Source organism: Daucus carota, chromosome 6 (genome assembly GCF_001625215.2).
Source record: "Daucus carota subsp. sativus chromosome 6, DH1 v3.0, whole genome shotgun sequence".
NCBI classification, from domain to species: Eukaryota; Viridiplantae; Streptophyta; class Magnoliopsida; order Apiales; family Apiaceae; genus Daucus; species Daucus carota.
Window position 1 is genome coordinate 35,711,805 of NC_030386.2, and position 27,094 is coordinate 35,738,898.

The 27,094-nt window shown below is 34.1% G+C and overlaps 3 protein-coding genes and 1 long non-coding RNA gene across 6 annotated transcripts; 2 read left to right on the plus strand and 2 right to left on the minus strand.

Moving 5' to 3' along the window:
- The first annotated feature begins 2,608 nt into the window (after positions 1-2,608).
- On the plus strand, positions 2,609-12,842 carry LOC108227421 (ASI1-immunoprecipitated protein 2). 3 transcript variants are annotated; one of them, XM_064080448.1, is made up of 11 exons: positions 2,609-3,041; positions 4,396-5,397; positions 6,265-6,350; positions 6,457-6,926; positions 7,017-7,532; positions 7,692-8,466; positions 8,580-8,810; positions 8,926-9,050; positions 10,572-10,745; positions 10,836-10,975; positions 11,510-12,842. In XM_064080448.1, exons 1-11 carry the CDS (start codon positions 2,979-2,981, stop codon positions 12,581-12,583), a joined length of 4,656 nt encoding a protein of 1,551 aa, XP_063936518.1. In that variant the 5' UTR covers positions 2,609-2,978; the 3' UTR covers positions 12,584-12,842. The 3 variants fall into 3 exon arrangements, with proteins under 3 accessions (XP_063936518.1, XP_017258038.1, XP_017258037.1); XM_017402549.2 differs by having other exon boundaries at positions 2,610-3,041; positions 4,396-4,660; positions 4,760-5,397; positions 10,572-10,975; XM_017402548.2 differs by having other exon boundaries at positions 2,610-3,041; positions 10,572-10,975.
- A 2,073-nt stretch (positions 12,843-14,915) lies between these two features.
- On the plus strand, positions 14,916-18,136 carry LOC108225346 (uncharacterized). The gene is made up of 5 exons (XM_017400190.2): positions 14,916-15,065; positions 16,305-16,431; positions 17,158-17,251; positions 17,689-17,769; positions 17,863-18,136. Exons 1-5 carry the CDS (start codon positions 15,029-15,031, stop codon positions 17,995-17,997), a joined length of 474 nt encoding a protein of 157 aa, XP_017255679.1. The 5' UTR covers positions 14,916-15,028; the 3' UTR covers positions 17,998-18,136.
- Positions 18,137-18,823: 687 nt separating this feature from the next.
- LOC108225144 (8-hydroxygeraniol oxidoreductase) lies at positions 18,824-21,091 on the minus strand. The gene is made up of 7 exons (XM_017399962.2): positions 20,900-21,091; positions 20,680-20,822; positions 20,280-20,317; positions 19,772-20,180; positions 19,469-19,705; positions 19,210-19,368; positions 18,824-19,105 (listed from the first exon to the last, which is right to left on the minus strand). The coding sequence occupies exons 1-7, from the start codon at positions 20,934-20,936 to the stop codon at positions 18,995-18,997; spliced, it is 1,134 nt and encodes a 377-aa protein (XP_017255451.1). The 5' UTR covers positions 20,937-21,091; the 3' UTR covers positions 18,824-18,994.
- A 2,995-nt stretch (positions 21,092-24,086) lies between these two features.
- Positions 24,087-26,100, minus strand: LOC108226559 (uncharacterized). The gene is made up of 3 exons (XR_001807680.2): positions 25,894-26,100; positions 25,358-25,433; positions 24,087-24,439 (listed from the first exon to the last, which is right to left on the minus strand). It is a non-coding gene; the product is annotated as an uncharacterized LOC108226559 (long non-coding RNA).
- Positions 26,101-27,094: the final 994 nt, after the last annotated feature.

The following is a 27,094-nucleotide window of genomic DNA, read 5'->3' on the forward strand; positions in this document are numbered from 1 at the left end:
ATATTCGATATGAGAAATATGAACACAAAATTACATGATAGATTTCGTATTGGATATGGAATTTTATTTTGGAACAAGACCTTATACAGCATATTTGCACATAATTTTTATTTTCATATATTATATTAAATTTATAATTATGTAAAAATTTTATATTTATATTTATATTGAAAAACAATGTATAAAATTGTATGCAAGTATAAATATATAATTCATTATAGTGAAATTATATAGAAAAATATTTTTTTAAAATATTTTCTTTATCATTAAAATTATATTAATATTTTTGCATATAATATACACGAACGTTTACGAGTATTAAGTTAGGTATGATGCAGGTTCTTCAGGTACACGAAATACGAAATCTGTACACTGTGCATGGTTGTGATAATATTGCAAAAATTGAAAAATTCCAATTTTACTAATTTTTATACTATATATATTGATTGATGTCTTGTTTAGATTTTCAAGAACCTGATATAAATGTTTTAATTAGAATTTTTTTCTTTATTACATTAGTGTTTTCACTTTTTGTATAAATGAATCTAAAAAAAACATAAATATATTTTAATGAGTTTGAATGTCGCTTGTGGCCTTGATTGATATTTCATTACCATTTATGTGCGGACACTATTGGGCGTATTTTTGAAATATATTTTTACCAACCTTTATTTCTTATGTGAAATAATATTTTCTTATGCTTACGCAGTGTTAACTATAATTTCTATTTAGTCTAGAAATACTCTTTATTGTGCATACGTGGTGTTAACTACTGACGTGTGGTGTTAACTACTGACGACATCTAGTTCAATTATTATACATTTTTATACTTTTACTTCAAGAATATATGAGTTTTTAGTTGGACCCCTTTAAGAGCAGCTTAGGCACTACGCAGAGAATATAAGACTTAATGGTTGAACCAAAATATCATGGATTCAGTTAAGCAACTTAGGTGGGGTATGTTAATCTGCATACCATGAGATGAGATTCTCTAGTGCTCTTTCTGGAGGAAAAATTCTTCAACATATTATTTCATGTTCGTAAAACAGTGATTTGATTTAGATTTGAAGTTATTTGATGTTATGATTTTTACTCGACCGGTGTCCTCGTTTGGATTTAGAATATTAACGATGAGTTGTTTTTTCATGATCAATGAAATTCAATCGAGTAAAATTTATAACACCACACCACCTCAATTTTTAATGTGATTGGTGCCTTTTGGGATATAAAATGATAGGCTAAAGGAATAATTTTTTCCAAAAATGAGCGGTACAAAATCTGACTTCATGGTGTGCAGATTTTACAAAATAAACATATCCGTGCCTAAGAGCAACAACAGCAGCCTCCTCACACTGCATCCTAAGTTAAATTATACTGAATTTGATGTAAAACCATACTCCGACAGATTCTCTATTCCCTCCTAAAAAGTTAGGAGTTGGAAGACTCTCCTTATACATCAGCTCCTAAACTAATTTTATATTAATACGTAAGAGAAACACTGACATTTGAATCTGTTGCAGAAAAAGACAAGTAACAGTTACGAATAAAGAACTGATTTATAAGTGGACAAAGAGAATGTTGAGCAAGGCTGTTGGAGTCTTAGTATTCACTTCATGTGTAAATGAGCTAAGAGTGTTTATTATAATGATTTTTATGAGGAGGTAATGGAGCAACTCTTGGAGTTGCTCAAAGTTGGAATCCACAATAGACTGGTTTTCAGCTGTTAAGTCTCGTGTTCTCCGCATTGGACATAGGTTGCTCTTAAATGAGTCCTAACTCAAAACTAACATATGACTGAAGCAGGAGTATAAGTGCGTACATTTATTATTGAACTAAATGCCATCAATACTTAACATCACATAAACATAATAAATATTTATTTCTCTGATTCATACATAAGAAATGAGTATTGGTGAACAATACTTTAATTGTTGGATTAAGTAAAAGTCGTAACTAACACCCCACAACCATAATTATGTTATTTTACAAGTTAGATTTGTGTTGTCAATTTTATTTGATTCGGTTGTTCATTTATTTTAAGAAGATAGTTTCGCATGGACTCATTTTAACATATCCTTCTTTATTTATTTTATTACATTATTGAAATTTTGATTTTGTTTATTTTTCTTTTCATTTCTTTTCATTTTATCCCATATTAATTCTCATTTTTGTAAACGATACAAATAACAAGCAGATCAATTAAGACAATCTCTGAGACTGCGAACAACATAAAAATAAATTTTCTCTTATAAAAAGACTATTTAACCAATAGCTAACAAAATATTAAAATTCAACCAAATTACAAATACATCACAATAATAAATAATTAATAGATAAAATATATAAACAGTTCATGTATTGTTTGTGCGAAAATATAGTAAATCACAATTCACACATTTTAATCTGTACGAGTTTATCTAATTAACATACCTTCACCAAAAACTTGGAAGGTTCCATAACAAAGACCCAGAGATGTTAAGGCCCAGGTCCAGGCCCAGCGGGCTCGGACAGTCCTAATATTCTAACGTACATCCTATATTGCACGTGTCCTGTCTTGACAGATTTCCTAAATCAAACAAATACTAAATTCTCCTAATTTCTTACAAAATATATTTTATAAACCTCGTCAACAATTTACAAACTTGAGTTTCATGCCCAAACGTCTAGAATACTATTTCCAGATTAAAATTTCAATTCCTATCTCTAAACAGTATACACACACAAGAGGAGCTGTGTCCTGTATGTATATGTGCGTGTATAGTGTGTGAAAAAGCTGTAGAAAAACACACAGTAGTCATCTCAATAGTCCAATTCTCATCCGTACATATATATTCTCCCCCATAGACTTATCGTGTCTTTTTTATAATAATTTTTACTGTTCTTATTTTTATTATTATTGCTACCCTTTTGATTTTATTATATATATTTAATTATAAGAGAGATGCAGAAGCTTGAGAAATTGATGATTATAGTTGGACATGGTGAAGCGTAAGGAACGAATCGTCACTGACCTTTACTCTGGAACTCCTAACCCTCAGGGGGTATGTTTTTTTTTTCCCTGATTTTTTTGATTTTGATTTTTAGGGTTTTTATTTGATTTTGGTGATTTTATGTAATTTGGGTGTTTCAGTACTGTTTGATCTTGATTTTGAGTTCATCAGAATGAATTCTATCTGTGATGAGATTTTTTTTTGTTGTAATTTTGGTTTTGATTTGTTTGTGTGCTTAATTTTGTATTGTGCCACTAAGTCAGTCCTGCCAGTTCTGGATTATATATAGATTGTCAAGTGTTTACTGTTGAGCTTTTCGGAATAATAAAAAATTTTGGGGAATAGGGTTTCGAAAACTTTGATTGATGATGTTTGGTTTGGTTTTTAGACTAGCCCACTGTTGAGTGATGGTTCTAACTTCTACGATGAAAAGGGTCTGTTGGTGGAAAAAATTAGGCTGTTAGACTGTAAAGGCAAGTTTAGAGGTTAATTGGTATTCTATGGTTTCTGAAATGGCAGTGTCGTTGTCTTTATACGAACTGAAGTTTGGCAGTTCTTGCTATTTTGAGATTTTTAGGACTGTCCTCGAAATATGATAACTTCTCCTCTTTTAAGCTATCCAGTGCTTTATGCATATTGGACCAGTAACAGGAGTCTGTATACATGTAGCTGGTTGCTTTGAATTTGGCAGAGGGTGTTACTGCACTTATTTATGTAATCTTGTAGAGTCAAATCATGTCTTACTTTTGAAGTAGCTATTTTATGTGGCTGATTCTCCTTTAGATTATTTTATTTTATTTTAAGAGTAGAAACTTTTTATGAGATGGAACATATATATTAATTTGTTAATGATTACAGAACTAACTATTTTGTCCTTTTAAACATGCACCATATTGTTCATTAAATTTGAATGTACAATGTATTAGAATGATAAAACAAATGTTTATTTATCAGGTATATGTCCATTATAGTAAACACATTTTCTGGCTGTGTACACTTTTCACAATTATGGATGCGGTTACAATTGTATTTGGATATATGATATGCAGATATTTAAACTCGTATATCTGCTGCTTGTACTCAAGTGTCTGTTTTGAATCACTGATTTTGGATGTTGAAGATAGTAGTTATCCATTTGTCGGAAGCCAAAACTTGACACACTTATCTTCTAGTTTATTCCCTCACTGATACACAATCACCTTTAGTTTGTGGGTATCTTATTATGGGGGGTTCTATTGGTTAATTTTTCATTTTACCATGGGCTAATCTGTTATGCGAATCACTTCCTTTTCTTTTAATAATGTTTTACAATATAAAAACAAGCTAGTTAGTGGTTTCTTTAAGTTTCAAATCGTTTTATATGTGTAAATTTTCTTTTCATTAAGTGTTTGTGTGATATTGTTAGGTGACATCTCAACCCAATAAAGGAATTCACAGGCATACTTTGGATCAAAATATCAACGTGAAAGTGGACCCTGGGACATGTAATGTGTGTTTTGCTCCTTGTTCGTCTTGTTTGCATACCAACCGAACTCGTATGGAGCCCAAGAATGCTGAATATCTAGATGAGACCTCTAGAGAAAGTGCAATCAGTTATTCTGTAGATGATACAGTTGAAACTAAAAAGAGCAGAGGACGTAAGAGTTCACAGCATACTGCTAGTGAAGAAGGTAATATGATCACTATGAATTCCAATCTTGGTTTGTGCAGTGAAAATGCTGAAATGGAAACTGCTCTTGAACTTACTAATATATCTGGTTCATTTCAAGATACTGAAGTACCCAACAAGTTGTTATATGGTGGACCTGTTAAAGAGAAGCTTCACACTCCAAGTCCACCTAAAAAGGATTTAGATGATGGTAATTCCATGAGCAACCTTGTGGACATGAGAGGTCTAGAAGGTCATGATGACAACATTTCATGTGTCAGTGGCTCTGATGAAGCATCAAACATGTCTAATTCTAATAAAGAAATTACAGACACAAAAGCTTTAACATTTGCTGGTTCTCCTAGTAGTTTAGCTTCTGAAGATTACATTAAAGCTGGTCAATCCCAAGAAGCTTCATTTATGGATAAGCATAAATTAGAAGTTCAGAACAAATCTAGCGGGGAGGTTTTATCTAGAGCTGTTTCTGGGCAGAAATCTGCTTTATATGCATCTTGTGATATCCAGGAAAACATAATTGGTCATGTTGGAGGGAACTCTGAACCTTCGGCAATAGAATGTCTAAAGGTAGAAGCAGAGTATAACAGGGTTGAATTCCCGAGCAAACTTCTAATTTCTTTAGAAGAAAAGAAAGAAGTAGAGAAGGACAGCGAGTTGCTTGCATTGCCTGAAGCCAGGGAAACATCTATGCATTCTGATCCAGTGAATGAGAGTGATGAATCTGATATTTTGGAACATGATGTAAGTATTGTTGCTTTCACTATTCGTTTTGATAGCATCGGTTGTTATTTCCATTCCATGATTGCCTCATCTTGGATATCATTACGAAAAGTATTATTTTTTGAGGGTCTTTTTGTGCTCACTTACCTTTCTGATTGATTAGAAACTTCTAATCTCTTGTTCACATTGTTATATGTACTTCCAAAACAAGAACATTTCAGTCCCATTTCCCCCTCTTTTACAACCTTTCTTCTAGCATATTCATTTGTAATATCAGTTTTCTGATTCTTGGATCTCTGTTACTACACTTAAAATTATATATTCTGTCAATTTTTGTTGACCATTGTCTTGGATACTCTCCATTGAATATCTGGAAAATCAAAACTGAAAGCATGGATGGTATACTTAATTATCGTTCCATTCAAGTACAGTCAGCATTTAACAGTATTACGCGACCATAAAAGGCTTTGAGTCGAAAGTTCTTGTTCTAATGTTCTGTATATGTGTGTCTATGAACTATTGAATATCAAATTTGTAGTACTATAAGATGCTGCTGCTCCCTAGAAACAGATGAATGTTTAAATACTTTTTATGTTGTAATTTTAATGAAGGCGTTGTTAATAGCTTGCTGCTGCTCACGATAATAGCTCTTCTCCTATTGAAATATTTAATATACAGTATAAGATTTGTTGAATACTGGGATTTCTGGATTAATTAATTTGGTTTGCATTATAAATTTTTCAACCTGTACCTGCTCTACGCCGCCCACATCTAACCTCACAGTATTGTCGACTTGTTATGCAATTCCTCAGTGTTAATTGTTCTTTGTAATGTGAAGGGTTTTAGTCAAGTGATTGATACTTATTTAATCTATTGTCTGAGGAATAGATAAAAGTTTGTGATATATGTGGAGATGCGGGTCGCGAAGAGTTACTTGCTGTATGTTGCAGCTGTAGTGAAGGTGCAGAGCACACGTAAGTCATTAAAGTAGTATCAAATGCATTTGTCTGGATAGATTTTTTAAGATTCTTCAGGTTAGAACTATTTAGCATCATTCTTATTAAGTTCTAATGTTGCCAGTTATTGCATGAAAGAAATGATGACTAAACTTCCGGAAGGAGACTGGCTGTGTGAAGACTGCAAGTTCGAGAAAAGAGAAAGAGAGGAGAAAGCTAAATATAATTTAGTGGATGGAGATGGTGTTGCCCAAAAAAATGCTGATCTTGGAAATCTAGATGGGTTACACACAGATGCGAACATTATTAAAGCTGAGAAGGAAAGTTTACATGGGAAAATTTATCGGAAAAGAAAAGCTGATGATACAGAAGTTTCTTCATCAGCAAAAAGACAAGTTTTTGAATCAACAATTAGATCTCCGAAGATCTCGAGTCCCAGAAGAGCTGATGTGCTTTCTCGTGATAGTTCATTTAAAAACTCAGATAGGGGAAAAGTGAAGCCTGCTTCTCAAATTCCTCCTGGTGTTCAGACTGGTAAGAGCATTCCAGAGGTTGCAAATCCTTCTCTAGATGCACGACAAAGCACATCTCGAGGTAAGCTAAAACCAAACTAAGTTGCTTTGTGTGCTACGATGCATCGTTTTATACTCAGCATAGTACTAATTTAAGCCCTTGATCTCCTAGGCACTTTTTTGAGGTCCAAATCATTCAGTTCAGCAAGTGCAAAACAAAAAGTTAAGCACATAGATGAAGTAGTTCCTCAAAAGCATAAATCTAACAGAGATAATGCCTCCCTTGGCACAAAGGGAGGGGGCAGCAGGACTATGGGCAAATCTATGTCATTCCATGCTTTTAACTCGGGTGGTTCGAATTCAACTGACTTGAAAGCTAAAATGTTCTCTCCAAAGTATTCTCATGGTCAGGATATAAAAGGACAGAATACTAAAGAGCGGAGCTTGGTTGAGAGAAAAAATTCACTGAGATTAGAACGTCCTCTGGTCAATTCGGTAGTAACCACTTCTACTACCTTATCTCCTGAGGTTGATAGAAACCTACCTGTTCGTGATAAAACTGGTCCATTTTGTTCGACAAGTAACAATCGTGATGTGAAGTCCGCTCAGTCTGACAATAAATTGATACAAGTGTCCAGACCAGTTAATAAAGCTATCAGTAACGGTTCAGATGTACCTGTTCTTTCAGGTATAATATTATGCTGTATTTGTATTCTTTTGAGCAATATACATTATACATGTTTAAAGGTGAATAATTCGTGCGTTTATATGTTAATATGCACACAAAATTTTATCTTCAAATTAAGCATCATTTCATTTCCCTTGTTTATTCTGTGAACTGGTTTAGGTGAAGGTACAAAGCAGTTGTCTGCCAGCAGAAACGACAATGATGAAGGGAAGACTGTAAATGCTAAAACGAAGGTTGATTGCTCTTCAACTTCTCTTAGCATTGAAGGGCCAATTAGCAAATCTAGTGAAAGTTTACCAGATGGGTTAAATAAGACCCGAGTATCGACAAATATGGTTGAGAGTGCCAGGGGAAATTCTAATACTCAATTGAAGCATAGTACAGCTGGTGAAAAATTTACTCTGTGTCAGAAATGCAAAGAAGTTGGCCACTCTGCAGAGTTCTGCACCATTGACAGCCCAGAGAAGTCACTTGTTCCAGATCTTCATACTTCAAGAAGTTCGAAGGATCTGATCCACAAAGATAACAAGTTGAAAGCTGCTATTGAAGCTGCATTGCTTAAAAAGCCTGGATTATACAGAAAGAAGAGAACTACAGACCACTTTGATGAGTTAACTGTGTCTGGCATTAATAGTGAAGTATGTTCTCAAGATCAGCAAACTAACACCCGTATCCTAAGAAAATCGGTGTCCGGAGACGAGGTTAGTATGGAGGCAGCAAGTGCATGGAACACCAATACAGAGTTTGTAAAGCAGGCAACTGGTGCGGATGTGAAGCAATTAACAAACTCAGCTGAAGCAGTTACAGCCTTGTTACATTGGCCTCTTCCCCCTGCCACAGTCAAGTCTGTTATGGACTTGCCAAGTAATTCTCATATGTCAATTTCTGACCTTCCGATCACGTTAGCCATCCCGAAGCATGAATACATTTGGCAGTATGTTTTTCTTGTCCGTTTATATTTGTGCGCCAAACTCCATTTATTTTTTGTAGTAACGACCTTGTCTCTTCATATAGCTTAGGCTCTAAAGCTATCTTTTTGTTGTGCAGAGGGTGTTTTGAGGTATGTAGAAGTGGAAAACAGCCAGGCTGTTATGATGGATTTCAAGCCCATTTGTCAGCCGGCGCATCACTAAAAGTTCTTGAAACAATAAACAAGTTTCCAAGCACAGTTGTTTTGAATGAATTACCTCGTCACAGTGTGTGGCCGATACAGTTTGAGGAAAATGGAGTTAAGGAGGAACACATTGCCCTATATTTTTTTGCTAGAGATCATGAAAGGTACTTTTCTTGTTTCCCCTTTAACCCTTTTTGTAAGTAATTCTGCTCCCATATCCAGATGAAAGTGATTTCATATTACCTGTTGGTGATAATTTTTATGTTGCTCATAACCCAGCTACGAGAAAAGCTACAAGTCGATTCTGGAGAGTATGATCAGGAATGACCTTGCTCTGAAAGGGAACATTGATGGTGTTGAAATTTTGATATTTCCATCTAATCAGCTTCCGGTGAAATACCAGCGTAAGATATTGAATTCTTATGTCATATTAGATGTGAATGACAGTAAACTACCCGGTCAATAAATTGTCTTGTAGAAGCTCCTGTGAATCAGATCTTTTTGTATGACTTAAGGTTGTGTGTTCTAATTGCTTCTTAATACTAGCTCATGATTGTGTTCGTCACTGATGGCAGGTCTGGCAATAGGGCAACATTTTTCCTAAATAAACATAAGTTTGGAATTATTTTTCCTAAAAGAACATTAATTTGGAACTTTTTACACATGCAAGTCTGTATTTCATCTGCGGAGTTTTTTGTTTTGAGAATATAGAAAGGGACGTAATAAAGCTGATACTTTAGTGGTAAATGCCAGCTTCTTAAGGTGTTTAGCTGAGCTTGTGCCTGTTTCTTAACTTGAAACTAAACAAAAAATCATGTTAGTTTCTTATTTAGGCTATATGCGGCAGGGGGAACAATATAATGATCGTAGCTTCTGTGACATGTAGAAGCTTGAGCAGATAGAAATAAGTTATTTTTGTTTCGAGGCTTCGATGACTCATTTAGTAAGAGCTTAAATTTGTTTAAGAATTGCAGGGGGGGCCTTTTTGTTTACAACACCTCACAGGACTAAACCTTGGAGGGGGTTTCATACGTTCTACACGTCATAAGAAGGGATTTGATGCATGATAATGGGTCAAAATCCCAATGAAAGTATTTGGGAGTAATATAGAAGGCTTTGTAAGCTCAATACTTGAAATTTTCTGGAAGTAGTTTATTTTTTTGTATTATTATATATAGCTGATTATTATATGTTTAGGAATAGATTATGATATTATATAACTAGGAAATATGTTAATTATATATACAAAATGATTTGCTGTAATAAAGGCAGATTTTATGACTGAACTAATATATTGAGTTGTATGCTAAATATCTCTTGCAAGAGATTTCTACTAAACCCTAACCTGCCACCCTCCTACATCAGGTTTCTTCGTCTCAACTCTTTGCTTTGCTACTTGTCCTACTTCAGATATACTATTGTTTGTGTTATTGGAAGTGTTGTAATTTCTACCTCCAAATTTCGGACGAAGCGGATGTGGACAAAATTATCTTTTGAATACCTTGAAATATGCACACATCTCATACAGAAAACATAACACATCTATTAAGGGCCTTCTTTTTCATCTGAAACAACTCAAAGTCCCCATTAGCTGTGTTGCTTGTCCTCTTCTCTCTAAATTATTAGTGTCCTCAAAATATGTAACACATTGAAAACGCTCTTTCAAGAAGATTCAAAGTTTGTAATAGTTATAATTGGTAAATATCTTTTAATTAGTTTATATATTATGAGAGGAGTCACTTAACTTGGGAATTGAGTAATTAATGGTGCACAGGGAATTGTTGATCAGCTGAATGCAAAATCATAAAAATTGAAAAGCTACGAATAGAATAAAATTATATCGAGTTTATAATTGTTGATTTACTGTAATATAGTATATCTTCCATTTGTTTGTGTAGATTTATTGTAAGCATCTCTTTTTGCAGGTTGGAATGCAATGTTCTTTTTCTGGGGTGTACTTAAAGGAAAGAGAAACAGTTGCTTGCAAAAAGTGCCTGTTTCCCCAAAGAAAACAGCTGGTTCCCGAGACACGGGCACAGCTAATATGTCTTCTTCACTTGTTCCAGTAGACAAAGATTCGCCTACATTTAAGAAAGCTGGTAAGACGATATCTGATGTCCATCCAATGATAGATCTGCAGTGTTCACCATTAACGAAAAAGAATAATGGGAATATTGATGGTAAATCAGTATCCCATTCCCAACAAAGTGATTGTGTAAATGCTACAAAGGAACAGCAAGGGTGCAGACTTGACTGCAATTCAGTACCTACTGACGAAATCAAACCTCCAGAATCATGGGAAGATACTGGATCCAGAACAAATTCGCTGGTAATTATACTTTTTTAAGCTGGCTTACTTTGGCAAAGTACAACCTCTTGCCTGTTCTTTATGTAAAACAGTCTGTTATCTTTGTCATAAAAATGAAGACCCAAGATGCATAAAGTGTGCTCATTCACATCTAAACTTTTTTATCTACTCCCAACTGATATATGAGTTGTACCACACTCTTGTACATTCCACTTGTGAAGTTGTGATAGTCCAGCACTCTCTGTGGTGCAGTACTTGCGGTAGTCCATTCTCTGTCTTGGGTAATATAAGCTCAGTCAGCTTTAATTGTGGTGGACAATAGTTATTTTTGCCCATGTGGCGATATTCATAATGTTGTTCTGTGGCTGTTGAACTTTGTAACCGTCTTGTGCTTTATATGGACGTTAGAACATATCATTGAGACGTCTGTAATTATTCTACTTTGACTTTTTTGTTGATTATTTGCATATAATAAATATGTATAACCTCTTAGGCATGATCTGTAGCTTTGTGCTAAATTGTGGTGTTCAATTGAATTCTTTTTACTTCCTGTAGGAGAGACAGGTTGATAAGGACTCCGCAATCAAAGTTGCCAGAAGTGCTTGCGACTCTAACTCTTCTGATGATAAGGAGACAGGTCACTTGAGTACTCCATATGATCTGCATCATTTGCCTCAGATTAACAGTAAAGTTGCAGCTGGCGAGCAAGATCCTGCTTCCTCACGAATCTTAGGGGAGGTAGATAATGAAGAGAAACTGAGAATGGGGAATTCTGGTACTGAAGGATTTTTTGAAGCGGAAACTGTTGCGGAGAAGGTGACTCCGAAACTTCCAAGTCACAAGGAACCTTACAGCCGGCCTTCAACTTGCACAAAGCAATTAAATATTGATTCTCTAGTGTCAAAATCAGAAGCCAGTATTTTTGGCTCAAGTCAAGCTCTACATGTGAATGACAGAGACAGCATATTTGATACTGGAGGAATTGTGAATAAAAAACCAAGATTGGACTACAATGATCTGTATGACCTGAATGATCACACAAGTTCTTCAAGAGATAGTTTATTGATGCAAGATTCAGTGACCAGTTTTCCAGTGTTGAAGAAACATGAGGAAGGTTCTGATGAGACGTCGGTCAGGACTCTAGAAAATGCTGAGAGGTATTTTTTTCCTGTAGATCCTTATCATGCGCAGCATCTTGGGTTGGGTGATAGTTCTGTTCTTCAAAAGAGGCGATTGTCAGAGAATGTGGAGGAATTTTTTCAAGATAAGATACCAAATCTTGAGCTCGCTTTAGGGGCTGAAATGAAGCTGCCTGTAAAACAAAGCCTCCCACATTTTTTAGCTTCAGAAATAGAGAAGAATAACCAGAGTCAGCCTCCCGGTAAGTTGCCTGTGAAACAAAGCTTCCCCCATTTTTTAGCAGCACAAATAGAGAAGAATAGCCAGGATCAGCCTCCTGGAAGGACATTTACCACAGCAGAGGAGGATGCTTCTGCAGCCCTCTCGCTTTCGCTAGCTTTTCCCTTTACAGATAAGGCGCAGGCGGGTCGGCCAGTTGAAACGAAAGAGCTGCTCCCTACAGAAAGGCAGCATGAGGTTAACTTTCTTAAAGGGTTTTTGGACAAGTAGATACAACGTTGGGATCACTGTATGTGGATGTGGTAGTGTTATACTACATCATGTATAATGATATACACCGTGGGTTGTATGTGAAACCCCAGTCCCTGATGTTCATAAGCCACATATTGTCTTTCATGTGATCTTTTGGTTTGCAAATGGATAGATAAAGATGTTTGTATATATAGACAGAGAGCAGTATAGCTTTGAGTTGGAAGAGGAAATTTTGGATGATGGTCAATAACCAAGATAGGTTTTATTTCTTGGACCATTTTATATGTTACAAGGTTAGTTAATAAGCTATAGTATGTGTGCTAGGACCAAATTTTTTAGAACATTTTTTTTCTTGTTAGTTATAAGCGCAAGCAAATAATTATAAATGACTCCCTATGATCAATGTTTAGTTTTTATGGTAATCCGTTATTTTGTAGGGAACTGTATAGTGTAGGATTGTATATGATCATTAGACAATCCTTAAGCACTGGGTTTCACTATTTGGACTAGTAAAATTGGTTGTTACTTTCTCTGTTTAGCTATTTGGAGTAGTGAGATGAATTGGTGCTCAGACATGCTTGTTCAAACATCCTTCGAACCATATTGTACATGTATTCTATTTTAACACACGCATAAACTTAGATAATATGTTTTCTCCTTGGACGTATTTTTAGTGCTAAACATAGTGTTTTTTCCTTGAGATGTATGTTATTCATAGAGCACACTGGAATTTTAAATGTGTTTGAGTTATTTTCCCATTCAATTTCAATTTTATATTTAATTCAAAATATTTAAACTGCATGATTGATGGTTATATTGGGGTTGTTTGGGTTAGTTTAAAAGAAATTGCTTCTTGTTTAAAATAAAGAAGTGGGTTATAAGTGAGAATTAAATTAAAAATAATTTGTTTGGGAAAGAAATAGAGGGTTATAAGTGAGAAGTAAATTAAAAATAACTTGTTTGGGAAAGAAGTAGAGCTAGCATTCTAAACTTATAATAAGTGCTTGTGACTTCTTATACAAACGGCTCAATAAAAATATAAGTCGACTTCTTATTAAAAAAAACTGGAAGTGCTCTCCCCGAAGCATGCACATTATCTTCTTTAGGATGATAGTCATTTTATGTACTCCCTCTGTCCCATTTAATTGTATACGTTTCTTTTCAACTGCTCGACACGCATTTCAATGCTCTTATAAAATATAGTTCCGTAACTTATTTTTGAGATTTTCTTTTTCTGAATAAAAATATAACATCCAAACTTTAATTCAGAAAAAGAAAATTTTAAAAATAAATTACACAACTACACTTTACAAAAGCATTAAAGTCCGTGCCGCGTCCCCATCCCCCAATGTATACAACTCAGGGGGACGGAGGGAGTAGCTTTTAGTATTTAAAGACTTCAAATTACTTTTACTAATAATTCAGGTCCCTACCTATGGAAAACAAAGCACCCCACAGCATCAACGATGATAAATAAGAATGAATAACAAGAACAACAGGCTTGAGGGCTATGTAACAAATATGTATGATGGTAAAATATAAAGTTTTTCCGGTAGCCAATTAGTTTCGAGATCAAGGTCATGAAAATTAGAATCCCTCATCGATTTAGTTTTTTCTATTAAATATATTTTATATTTATGTGCTATTTTTAGATATTGATTTAAAATGTAACATAGCTCCAAAAAAAATCATTTATGCTTAAGCTAGCGGTTTCAAGGAAACAACTGTTAAAGTTTAACATCTAGTTCTTTTTGGGGCGGACTATTCGAGGTGGTACGTCAGAGTTTATTCATCTTTTGCGACTCAAATTTACAATTCTATCCTTTATTATACTTGTGTACGAATTTTAAAGCAAGTTTTTTTTACATGACTTTTGATGTCACTGTATTAATTTTTTATTGCACAATAATTTACAATGATGTACATAACAATTATTAAAATTTAATTTGTGTTAAAAATAATAATTGTAAGAACATATTAAAATTTTTATTTTATTAAAACTATTTCCTTAACATATACTAATATATTTAAATATGCAAAACCAAATGTACATTCTAAATGTATAATCCTATGATATTTACATGCCATAACTTTATTCATAAACAGTTTAAACTTCACAAATCACAACTAATTAGGAGTTGAGACAATACTTAGTATATTCAAGTATATTACAATAATATATATCATCTATATAATTATCATATATTAATTTACTTTTCATCTATATTCGTTGGAGTCTAATATAATATGAGTATATGTTAGCAGAAAATATTTACTTCGGTATATTATTTTTTTCTTTTTAATTCTTTAATTTAAAATAAATTAACTTTTTCTGCAGGGGCATATATGGAATAGAAATGTTCAATGTTCATAGTATATACAAATAATCACCCACCGAAACTAATATAAAACACAAGCTCTTTGATAAACTGTGTTCTAAGTGCAGTTGCAGATCTTTTCGAGATGGCTTCTTCGATCGTAGCTTCTGTTCCAGTGTCTGGTATATCCAAAACTTATTCTTTCTTATTCATTATATGTGTGTGTATTTTTTTAGCTATATGAACATTTATTTATGTGCTTTATTGAATGTTATGTTTGTTAGAGTAGTGGAATCTTTATTGTTGTTATTGATTTTGATGAAATGGGGTTTATTTGTTATGCTGTGATTTGATTAGATGGATGATCATTTAAGTAGTTGTAGTTGTGTTCTTTAGTTTTGTTGATTTTGTGTTTCATTTCTGTTTAATTTTGTGTGAAATTTTGGACTTTTGAGCTGTATTTGTGTTGGAGAGTTGGTTTTGAATCTTGATGAGGTTTGAATTACATGGATATTATTTGTGTTGTTTGGGTTCCGGTTAGTCAGTCATGTGTGAAATTAATGTGTTTGTGAGTGTGACTGTGTTTCATGTGAATCAACTGAAATAGTTATGTTTTCATTTTGGTGTGTGATTGGTTGATGGAGATTGGTTTAGTCAATGTGTTCGATTTTTGGAGATAGGTTAACATGGGAATTCTTCTTCTTCTTTTTAGTGATTAGGTGTGCAATGTTTTAGTGTGATGGAAGTGGAAGTTTTCTATATATTTAATGGAAATACTTTATTTGAATGCAAAAAGAAAAAGAAGAAGAAGAACGATCGATTCCCCTTTGAGCTTAAAATCGTTTATTTATTGTTGATTATGACTATCCATGTTATAAAGTGAGCTTAACCTGCGGACAAAACAATTAATTTATTTTGAGGGGGCTTCAATGCATTTTAATACCCGCATCTCAGAAGCAATCTTGTAAAGTTTTTTGTTTTTCTTCTGATTATGTGTGCAACGTATAGTTTTAGTGTGATGGAATTTGAAGTTTCATACATGTTTAATGAAAATGTTGCATTTGAATGTAAAACTAAACAGTGTTTCCACTTTCAGCTTGAACTTGATTAGAGTTTTGACTTAAGATAAGTGACACTGATAGATGTCTATCCATGTTATGAAGCGAGCTTAACTTGTGAATGGACAAGATGTCAATATTTTAAAGGGGGCGAGGATTGTTGTCTATACGTGATTGCACTATAACGCTTTCACTAAATATTAATATTACCATCACAGAAGCTTCCTTGTAGAACTATTATAATTTTCCGTCAATGACTCTCTTGAGATCCTTTGACTTTGTTGCCTTTAAAGTTGATTTCTTTTTAAATCCAACATATAACAGTACCGGTCTTAATTATTGGATGCCATTTTTCTATTGTAGGTGGATTTCCTTTGAAATCACATGATCGTTTGTCCACAAGGTCAAGTATGTATGGTAACACCTTGAAATTTCACAAGAAACCATATCAACAAAAGTCCAAGCGCTTGTCTGTTCGTGCGGAGTACGGGTATGTACGTAGAGCAAGTATTGAATGTGAATAAACAGTATTTTATTGTGAAATCAACATAATTTGTCATTCTGCTAAATAACAGGAAGTAGAGGATCGAGAAGTAATCATACAATGTTTCAGTGATTGGTCTTTAGTACTTAACTTAATTATATCAGTACTAAATTGTCAGATTGATTACTAGACTTTTGGAGTAAGAAAAGTTACCAAAAAATTCTGGCGGTAAACTGGTATTTGTACTGTTTCCTCCAAATACCAGTACTAAATTGTCAGATTGTATTTGTATTATCCGTTACTATGACCAAGAGAAACTGTTATAAGCTTTGCACATATAATTTACAGATATAGCTCCGGATAAAAAAAAAATCACAGATATAATTATACCTTCATGTCTTCCCTAGAAAGTGAGCAGGTCATTTTTTATACATTTTTTTTATCTGCCTTTGCTTCACCACAGTAATGAATTTTGGCTTCTAGGAAATTTGGTAAATAGAGTTATCTAGTGGCTCCTATTTTCTTCTGACATATGTTGGCATAAATTACTTAACAAAGAAAGAAAAAAGAAGATTACAGGGGCATAAATGTCAGAGAAGTTGATACATAAAAGATAGCAGTAATATATTATAATATAATAATCATTATAGATTTCTGCGACATGTTCCTGATATGCTTGCAATTTGTTTTAGTTACCCTCTTCCCTCGTAATCTCTTTTATGGCATTAGCAGTGATCAGAAAGCTGGAACTGCCGGAGATTTCTTTGCCGGCTTTCTTCTGGGCGGTGCTGTACTTGGAACGCTTGCATATTTCTTTGCACCTCAGGTTTTGATTTTTATTTATATGTGACGTTTATGCCTAGTTAGTGCTCGCTTTCGTTAAAAATTCATTGCCCTAAGTGTGTACTAAAGGTTCATCATTATGACATGACACTTCTTTATCTAATTCCCGATGCCATTCGCATTTGGTTTCTAAATTTAATCATGAAATCATATTGAATCAATATTTTTTATCTGTGGTTTAAACTGATCTTTTATTTGTTAAACAGTAGTTTTTGTTACACCCCACAACCATTCATCCAACATATACAGGGAGTTGGGCATAAGTAACAAAATTAAATGAAATTATTGCCATTATAGTCGGTATTAATAGTCTTAATGATTTGGCAGTTTTGTAAAGCATCATAAGAGCATTTCACATGCATTTCAGCTTTGCCTAGCACATGAACGATAATGTTTTGTTTGTTTTCTTACTGTCATTAGCTGAGAAGATCCCTGCTCAATGAAGATGAGTATGGTTTCCGGAGAGCCAGGAGACCAATTTACTATGATGACGGTCTAGAGGTAATTACCACGAGTTTTATGGAATTTCTTTTGTAACTGACACCTGTAAAGTTATATTGACTTCTTTCACATCATTTGCCACAAAAAACACAGAAAACCAGGCAGACTCTTAATACCAAAATAAGTCAGCTCAATTCTGCTATTGACAATGTGGCGACAAGGTTGAGAGGTGGCCATAAGAAGCCTCCTGTTCCCGTGGAGACTGCCATCGATGAAGCCATAATGTAGACCTGCGTTTATGTGGTTAAGGGAATCTTTGATAATATGTATCTTTGTCAGATTCTGCTATAACTGGACATGAATCTAGGTGAAGTTATCGTCGTATCAAAGCTGCTAAATACATGACTTGGTAAAACTTTGTTTGATATCTCGTGCATGTTAGATGTTTAATTTCCATAATAGGACCAATTACCAAATGGAATTATCGAAAGTTAAAGCTAAACCTTGCAAGATAATCTGTATATCTGCATGCCATAGTGTACCCTGGGCTGTAAAAGTAAATAGGGTGGATTGGTATTCGGTGGGAGGCACTCGAGCTAATGCAGCTGACTGAACTAGTAAAAGACTCACTGATAGTTTTGCAGGAGATACTGTTATCTGTACTTGGTATAACACAATACTAAAATCGAATTTAGATATAAGACTCATCAGGAGTGAGCAGGAATCAGGCTTGAACAAAAAGGATTAGATATAGATCTAAAGTAAGATAGAATATCAGCACAATAGTTAGGAGTGAGACCTGAACTAAAAAACAACCGACTTTGGGGAATCTTGCATGGCATGATCTTCTACTGGAATTGTTTTTGATGATTCAGTGAGTAGTGCCAGGGTTCTCAGTTGATTCAAATGAGTAGGGCTAGGGTTCTCTCTTATATGCGACACAAAAACATCAATAGGATACGGTAAAAGTGGCAAGTACTTTATATGATTTACTATTATTGCTTCTTTATAACAGAATATCTAGAAATCTTGGCGATCATATCTTTGCTTGTATGCGCAAATTGGTGAAATTGTTTTATCACAACATAGATATTGAAATGTACTACTGATAGGGTGGAATAAGCATCCATATTATTAGAACAGAAAGAAATCCTTGCGCAATTAATAAGCTCTCAAGTTTAATTTTATAGGCATCTTAGTATGCGGTTGTTTAAAACTTAAACACAACCCTTTGTGCACAAACAGCAATCAGGAGTACAACCTTTAGTCACACTAGAGTGAGTTGCTAAAATTTGATGAGAACTTTTACACAATCTGGCTGCTTCGTTATCTCAAGGGCCTCGTTGATCTCGTCGAGTGAGACCTCATGTGTCAATAACTCTTCTAAATCTATCTCCTGCACACACAATTTTGAAACTCTTCTTATTATCAAGACTCTGTATAGTTTACTGAGGATGTGTGTGTGTGGTTAAACCAACAGGACTGTGAAGATTTAGTTACCTTGTTCACAGATTTGTTGATTATCGTCGGTAGATCAGATTGAACTCTGACATTGCCAAGGACGGTTCCTTTGAGTGTTCTCCCGCACAGGAAGGGAACAATATTGAAATGTCCGATAGGGTCTGTGCCTGTACCTATCAACACTGCTGTTCCGAGCCCCTGGAGGTTGACAGGTATTAGAATCCTCAATGTCTTTCAGAGTTTCAGTCCTTGAATTAGATATATCTAACACATTTTACACACACACCGACACACATACCACTTTGGTGGATTCGATGGCCTCACTTAGTAAAGATGAAACTCCAGTGCACTCAAAACAGTAGTCGACACCAAGTCCCCCGGTTGCCTCTTTCACCAGTTCAGATATCGACTTACCAGAGTCTTTAGGGTTTATAAAATCAGTCATTCCAAACTTTGTTCCTTTCTTACCTTTCAAGTCAATGAGATCAACTCCGATTATTTTCGATGCCCCTTGTGTTCTTGCTCCTCCTATTGCCTGCACAGACACCGATTAGAAAACCTACAGGACATCGCAGATTAGAAAACCGATAGATATACTCACACCAAGCCCGACAGCACCAAGACCGAGCACAACGACAGTTGAGCCCTCCTCGACACTGGCTGTCCTCCAGGCGGCACCAAAGCCAGTGGTAAAGCCGCAAGACAGGAAGCTTGCATGAGGCAATGGTAACTTGGGATCAACCTTCACCAGATAATTCGAGTCGAACACAGTGTACTCAGACCAAGTGGAGCAGCTAATTAGGTGGTACACTCTTTCGCCCGTGCCGGAAATCAACATTCTTGATGTGCCGTCCGGCAATAAACCGGTTAAACTCAAGGGGTAAACATGGCACAAGTTTGATTTTCCGGATTTGCAATTCAGGCAACTCCCACATTCACCCAAATATACAGGCATTACTATGTCTCCTATGAGTACATTCTTCACATTTTCACCCACTGCCTCTACCATCCTGCACAGTGAGGTTTACCAAACACTTTCAAATATTTTGATAAATATTAATTAGAGAATTGTACACAAATTTGTTTTTGATACGGAATTAGATTATTACCCAACGCCTTCGTGTCCGAGAGCTCGCGGAAACAGAGTCTGATGAGAAAAAGATCATCAGCCGAGAAATTTTTTTAGTTAATCGTACCTAACAAACTGTAATTATATAAGGGTCAAGGTCCCCAGCAATCGATTGCTGGGGACCTTTAACCAACAAACGATAGTCGTATATCGCTAAAAAAGCGTTGGACGGTTTTTAAATCTCGACCGTTGACGAGCCCATCCAACGGCTCGCGACTTGTGTGTTGGTTAAAGGTCCCCCAGCAATCGATTGCTGGGGACCTGGACCCATTATATAATTGGTCCCTGAGCTAGACAAGATTAAAGATGATCCGGGTTCTATAAACAGAAATCCGTATCGATAGCTCAAACCTTAAGGTGTTAAAGAGAGGTCCTCGTACCTGATCAAAGCCATCGCGGTAGAGAATGTCGGTGTGACAGACGCTGGCAAAGAGCATCTTGATCCTGACCTCCCCCGTTTTGGGAGGATCCACCTTGATTTCCTCCACCTTCAGCGCCTCCCCGGCCTTCCATATCACAGCAGCTGCATTACATGATACCAAACTAGTTAATTCTAAACATTGTGTATAAACTACAAATGAAGATGATCAGATGAAGTACCTTTGCATGTAATGACTTGAGGGATGTAGTGGCTCATTTTTGCACCAGAAGAGTTGGTTCAATCTGCACATTCGACGACGGTGTATTTGTAACGTTACAAGGTTGACTAATTTTACATGGCTGCCGCGATTTTCTTTATTATTATACAATAATAAGTGAACGAAGGAAAATTCTCCAAGAAAAGGGCAGTTTAATAATGGATATCTTGTTCCACTAGCTGAATATACGTCAAAGAAAGGGAAAGATGGCCCAAGAACAGTACCTGCATGTTATGCATGTCTGGATTGACGTGATATTTACCCCTCTTGTCCCCGGTTTTTTTTATTACTTGATTTAAAATGTAATTTTATATGTTTTTTTTATTTTTTGTATTAATTTTTAAGTATTACTACATTTTAATTTAGGAAAAAAATTAAAATAAAATAAAATTATATTTTATAAAAATATTAAAATTTGTATCGGTGCACGGCTTTCAAAATAAACACCATAAAAAGGAGAAAGTAAGTATTCTCTCTGTCCCATTGAATTCTATACATTTTTTTTCAACTTAATATTTTTATAAAATACAATTTGATAACTTACTTTTAAGATTTCTTTTTCTGAATAAAAATTTATCAAAAGAAATTTTTTAAAAAAAATTACACAATCATGTTTACAGGAATATTAGATACGTGTCTGTGTAACCATCCTCCAATGTTTATATTATCTGGGTACGGAAGGAGTAACATTTACGCAGATTATATTAGATGAATGTCAATCTTAGGTGTCAAATCTCGACTGAGCAACACCAAACACGTAGGCCACGATAATGCGGTAATTATTGAAGTAAACGGACCCATAGTACGCACTCTTATTTATCTAGCTCAAAGTGTCGCAGTCTGTGAAAAAATCAAATGCAATATATATATTATATATATATTTAGTAGACCATTCTTTGAAGATAAATATAGCAGGCAGAGTGATTCGATTGTCTTTCAGAATTTAAAGATTTGGTTCATATTGTGAGCACGTTGAAATAATGGGAGCTGGATGCCGATCGAATGGATCAGAATTCAGATACGTTTAAGAGCATGCATATACATAGAGTGAATTTGCATCCATATCTTCAAACTCGTTTTATTGTTTGTATGTGTCATCAGCAGGGGCGGTGGCACACTGGGGCTTGGGGGATACGTGCCTCCACAGCTTTTCCTTTGTGGACCCCACATATTAGTAATACTCGTATGTTTTGTCATTTGTGTCCCGGATAAATTACTAAATTTTTTCATGAAATCATCTCAGCTTCGGTCTATTTCAGTTCCAGCAGTTAGTTAGTTTCAGCATGGTCATGTTTCTTTAGAATTTGTATGTCTAAATTAGTTGGGCAGCAGGTTGGTTTTTAAATAAGATTTGAAGGGTAAGATGTTTAGCCAGGTCTGTTCGTTCGAGTTTGTAGTAGTTGCTGTTCGAATTTGTAAAACTAATTAAGTAACATATTTTGAGAATAATCGAAAAATTAAAAGTGCCCTTTTGAATATTTTGTCTGACTCCGCCACATGTCATCAGCTCTTTTAGTTTTTGACTTAATTACCGAAAAAACTATTAAACTATTGTAATTTTTTCATTTTAATCATAAATCTAATTTTGTTGCAGAAAAATGGAACTAACAAATAGAAAACGTATTTGAGAAAACCCAATTTGAAAATATTTCTAACCATGGTTAAATGGATGTCCTACGCAACATTACTAAAATATCATTTTTTTTAATAATTTTATTTTAAATATTTGCATAATCCATTGTGTACACACCAAACAATCGGTTTATTTAAGGGACATGCTCTGGTACAGGAGACATAATCACAAATTCTGCTCCTTTGGAAGTCGAACCTGTGACCAATTGAACCAACTCTTGCGCGCAGTTTTTATTTGAATTATTAGGGTTCGTCATAATATAATTTTAAATTATTATCGGATAATTAATTTAATTTAATTTACATTTTATTTCGATTAGTAAGAATTTAATCTTATTTTAAAAATTACACATGTATGTGTGTGTGTGTATATATATATATATATATATATATATATATATTAATATTGTTGAAAAATTATATTTATTATCGAAAATTATAGCATATAAATTGTTTGTTTTTTTAAATGAATATTAGTTCGATAAAGTTTTATTGTCCAAACAAATTACTAACAAAATGCATAAAGAATAATTATAATATTTATTAAAAATCATCTAAAAACCACGCAAAAATCTCAAAATACCAATATATATATTATATGTGCTTGTGTAGGTTGTATCCGAACAAAACACAATTATCATATTCATATATATCGACAAAATTAGTAACAGTGATTAAAAGAGTTCGAATAAATTTATAAATTCTATACAAATATCATAAATCACATGAAAAATTATCGATACAATCATACACATAACACATGTAGCCCGTAGCTAGGCTATAGGTATTTCATAAAAATCATGCTAACATTGTCCTCTGCCTTCAAACATAAATTATGATTCGCTCTATATTTGTGTAAAATATGAATTAGGATTTTGAACTTTTAACTCCATAGTAAAAAAGTAATAAAATCCATATACTAATTAATTTATACAGTAACTTGACAATATATGTGACATACATCTCAATTTTAACTTAACCATGGTTATGGATTAGTGAGATTGAGTTTTCTAAATATAATTTTTTAAAATTACTTGCATTATCCCGCAATAAATATAATATTATGATTAAATTAAAAAAAACATGATAGTTGTATAGTTTTTTTAGTAATTAAATCTAAATTTTTCTCCTGCGCACAAAATTGATCTTTAGCCCGATCATTACCAGAGCTCCTGCGTAGATGGTTTACTAATATTCCGCGCACACACTTATGTATAGTCAAACTGGCATGCACACAGTGTTATCACCGTCACAGATATTACTCTTACTTTGTTTGGGAGGAATGAAATTTGCTAGGAATGGAATAAAGTTGGGAATGGAATGGTGGGAGAATGGAAACAAGGTTGAATGAAAAGATCAATTTAAGGCTCTTGTTTGGTTTTTTTTTTTTATAGTTGGAATGGAATGAACCATTCCATTCATTTGAGTTGTTTGGTTACTCAAAGGAATGGAATGAATTGAATATATTTTTTTAGCAAATTTTTCAACGTAAAATTTCAACTTACAAAATTTATATATTAAATACATAAATTAATTAATTTCCATATCAATAGCATACTTCCCATTTCATTACACAAATAATTAATACCTAAATCAACTATGATAAATATTAAAAATTTACAAATAAAATCCAAACTTTGGCCACCGCCAATTCTTCTCCATAATTTACAAATAAAATACTGTAGAACCGCAACACCTGCAGGGCTTCAACTGCTGGTTTCCGTAATTCAAGTGAGGATCCAACTGTATTCTCGGCCTGTTGAGAATGAGGTGAATTGCGCCTATATATGTTCTTCAACAGATGCCGTTGCCCGGGCAGAAAACTTTCATTTGCGAACTCCCACCTATCGGTTCCAATCTTGCGAAATTCCTGGACATAACAGCTCCACTATGAATAATTCTAACAAGAAAAGGCCAAAATTCCAAATTTTGTATCATAATTACAAGATACTAGTATGCAAATAAAGTACAACATATAGACAATTCTACTGACGGAAGCACAAATATATATCATTCACAGGACGACTAATTCCCATACCATATTTTTCAAAATCTATTCTGTAAATTAGAAACTTTGTTCACAAAGTTTCAGCTAATCGGAAATTTTGACTGATCTATGCATAAGGTACATTAGCAAGACTTGCTAGGTGATATATACAAAAAAAACAAAATTATCTTAAAATAAATGGATGCACTTGATTTTTCATGCCAATACACATATTCCAATAGTTGTTGGTTCTCAAAGGAGATGTGAAGTTACTAGTGATCCACTTTCTAAGGTAAAGAGTGAAGTTGTTTTACTCAGTGACATCTCATTAGTTTCTATAGCAGTGGACTAAGATAGCCTAGACCGAAGTAGAGCAGAGTGCTCACGACAGAAAAATATTTGATTGCCGTTTGCAAGGTACAATATTAGCTCACAACACAATCAAGTCAACAAATTTTTTTAATTATATCCAAGTCAACAAGTTCACGTGCCAACAAGTTTGCAAGAAATTTAATATGTTTATATGCTTGTTCTTTGAACTTGTTTCAATAAATACAGACTATCGACGGAGAAGACATGCAATTGCAATTGCATCAAGCTGACCAAGTCCTCAGAAATAAAATAAGACATGTGAAAATTATAATTTTAGGAACACATAATAAAACTTCTGCACACGATGTTTAAGAACTTTACTTTTTTAATATTAAGAACATAGAAACGATAGTGAGTAACTAGTAGCTTTCATCTAGAAACTTTCTTGAATGTGAACAAACTTGGACAAATGCAGGGAATAAAATTTACCGATTGCAGCTGCTCATGTATAAAATCCACAAATTGCTGGCTTGTCATGCAACTATGCGATCCCTGACGAAAATTTCTGTAAACAAAAATACTACCCGCATCATCCAACTATCAAAATTTACATAGCCATATAAATGAATCAAAAGGAAAACTATAAATAGTTATAAAAGGCACTGCTATGGGTTGGGCATTGTCACAGTGTCATGTTATCTATTAAAATTCCACATTGCACGGCAAAATCTTGAACCTGCTATTCTACCAAGCATCAAACACACTGCATAAACTAGTACAACATAATAGATAGGCCCAGTTTTCAGAGGCTTTTTATCGAACACCTGATACACATTGTTCGAACAGAAATGAAGTGCAAAAACATCCTTTTAAACGCACAACTGCCTACACACACAAAAATTAATGATAAACAGATACAATAACACATTAATCATCTAGATTGACAAATAATTTATCTAAATCAATCTACAAATGACACAATTCAGCAAGATTTATGAAAAAATTCAAATGGATCAAGTTAGAACCTGTATGCTTTGATAGATTGAGGTTTGAAAATCGTTGAAAATGGTAGAAGAATCGTTGAAATGTCGGACACTGAGCTTTTTGAGATCGGTGGAGTGGGAGAGATAGAACAGCGCAGGTGTAAAGTGTAAACAGAGAGGGTGTTTTTAATTTTCTGTTTTAGTCGAGAGAATGGAATGGGCTTGTCCCACCTGTTTCAGCGAGAATTAATCGTAACACAATGCTGCAGAATGGAATGATTAAAAGAATGGCCCATTCCATTCCTTTGGTCCAACCAAACAACAATTTTTTTTTGTTGGGCTGAATGGATCATTCCATTCCCTCCAAAATCCATTCCAATCAGCCCAACCAAACAGAGCATTAAGGGTCCTGTATCACCACGTATATGCTAGGAAGTCTTGTCTAATTTATAATTTTATATTTGTTGGAGAAATTATAACAATTTTTTGTTACGTTCGGCATTTTTTTTGGTCAAGCGATAAAATTGTTATGTCCTGTTTAGCGATTTTTTGGTTAGATGATCGCAATAAGTGTTTTACATATATCAAATAGAAAATACCACTTCACATCACAAAAATTTATTATAAGCTCGAGTGTTGCCTATATCATTCAACCGCTACAAAATTGTAAGTTGGATAAGTCATCCCAATCACACACATGTTGGGAACCAAAATCTATAATATAATACTTATATTAAGTTGAGTTGGGGTGCATAAATTTGAAGAAAATAACATAATTTCAACTATGTTACGAATTTCATTCTTTGCATGTTATATCACAAGCTACATCTATACATAATCAATTCTCCCGTTTTCTTAATTTATTCTGGAACGTCATTTTAATAATTTATTGCTCACTCATTTTTCTTTCAATTTTTTTATTACATTCTCCCCCACAAATATAAATTAATTCTTGAATGTTATATGAGAGGACACACTCTACTGATCTATCTGGTGCAAACATGTTTTCCTTAATAACAAAAGAAAGGATGAAATATCAATAATTATGATTCACCGAAAATGATTTTTATCTTCTTTTTTGTTTTTTGCGTTCTTTTGGCAATCAATCAATATACTTATATAAAGGAGAAACGAGGGGCGTGTAGGTGGCGCCTCTCACATCGCTCCGTTTTATTTTTCTAATTTTCTGAAATTTTTGGATGAAAAATATTAAAAATTAGAACTACCTTTTTTAGTTTCGGGT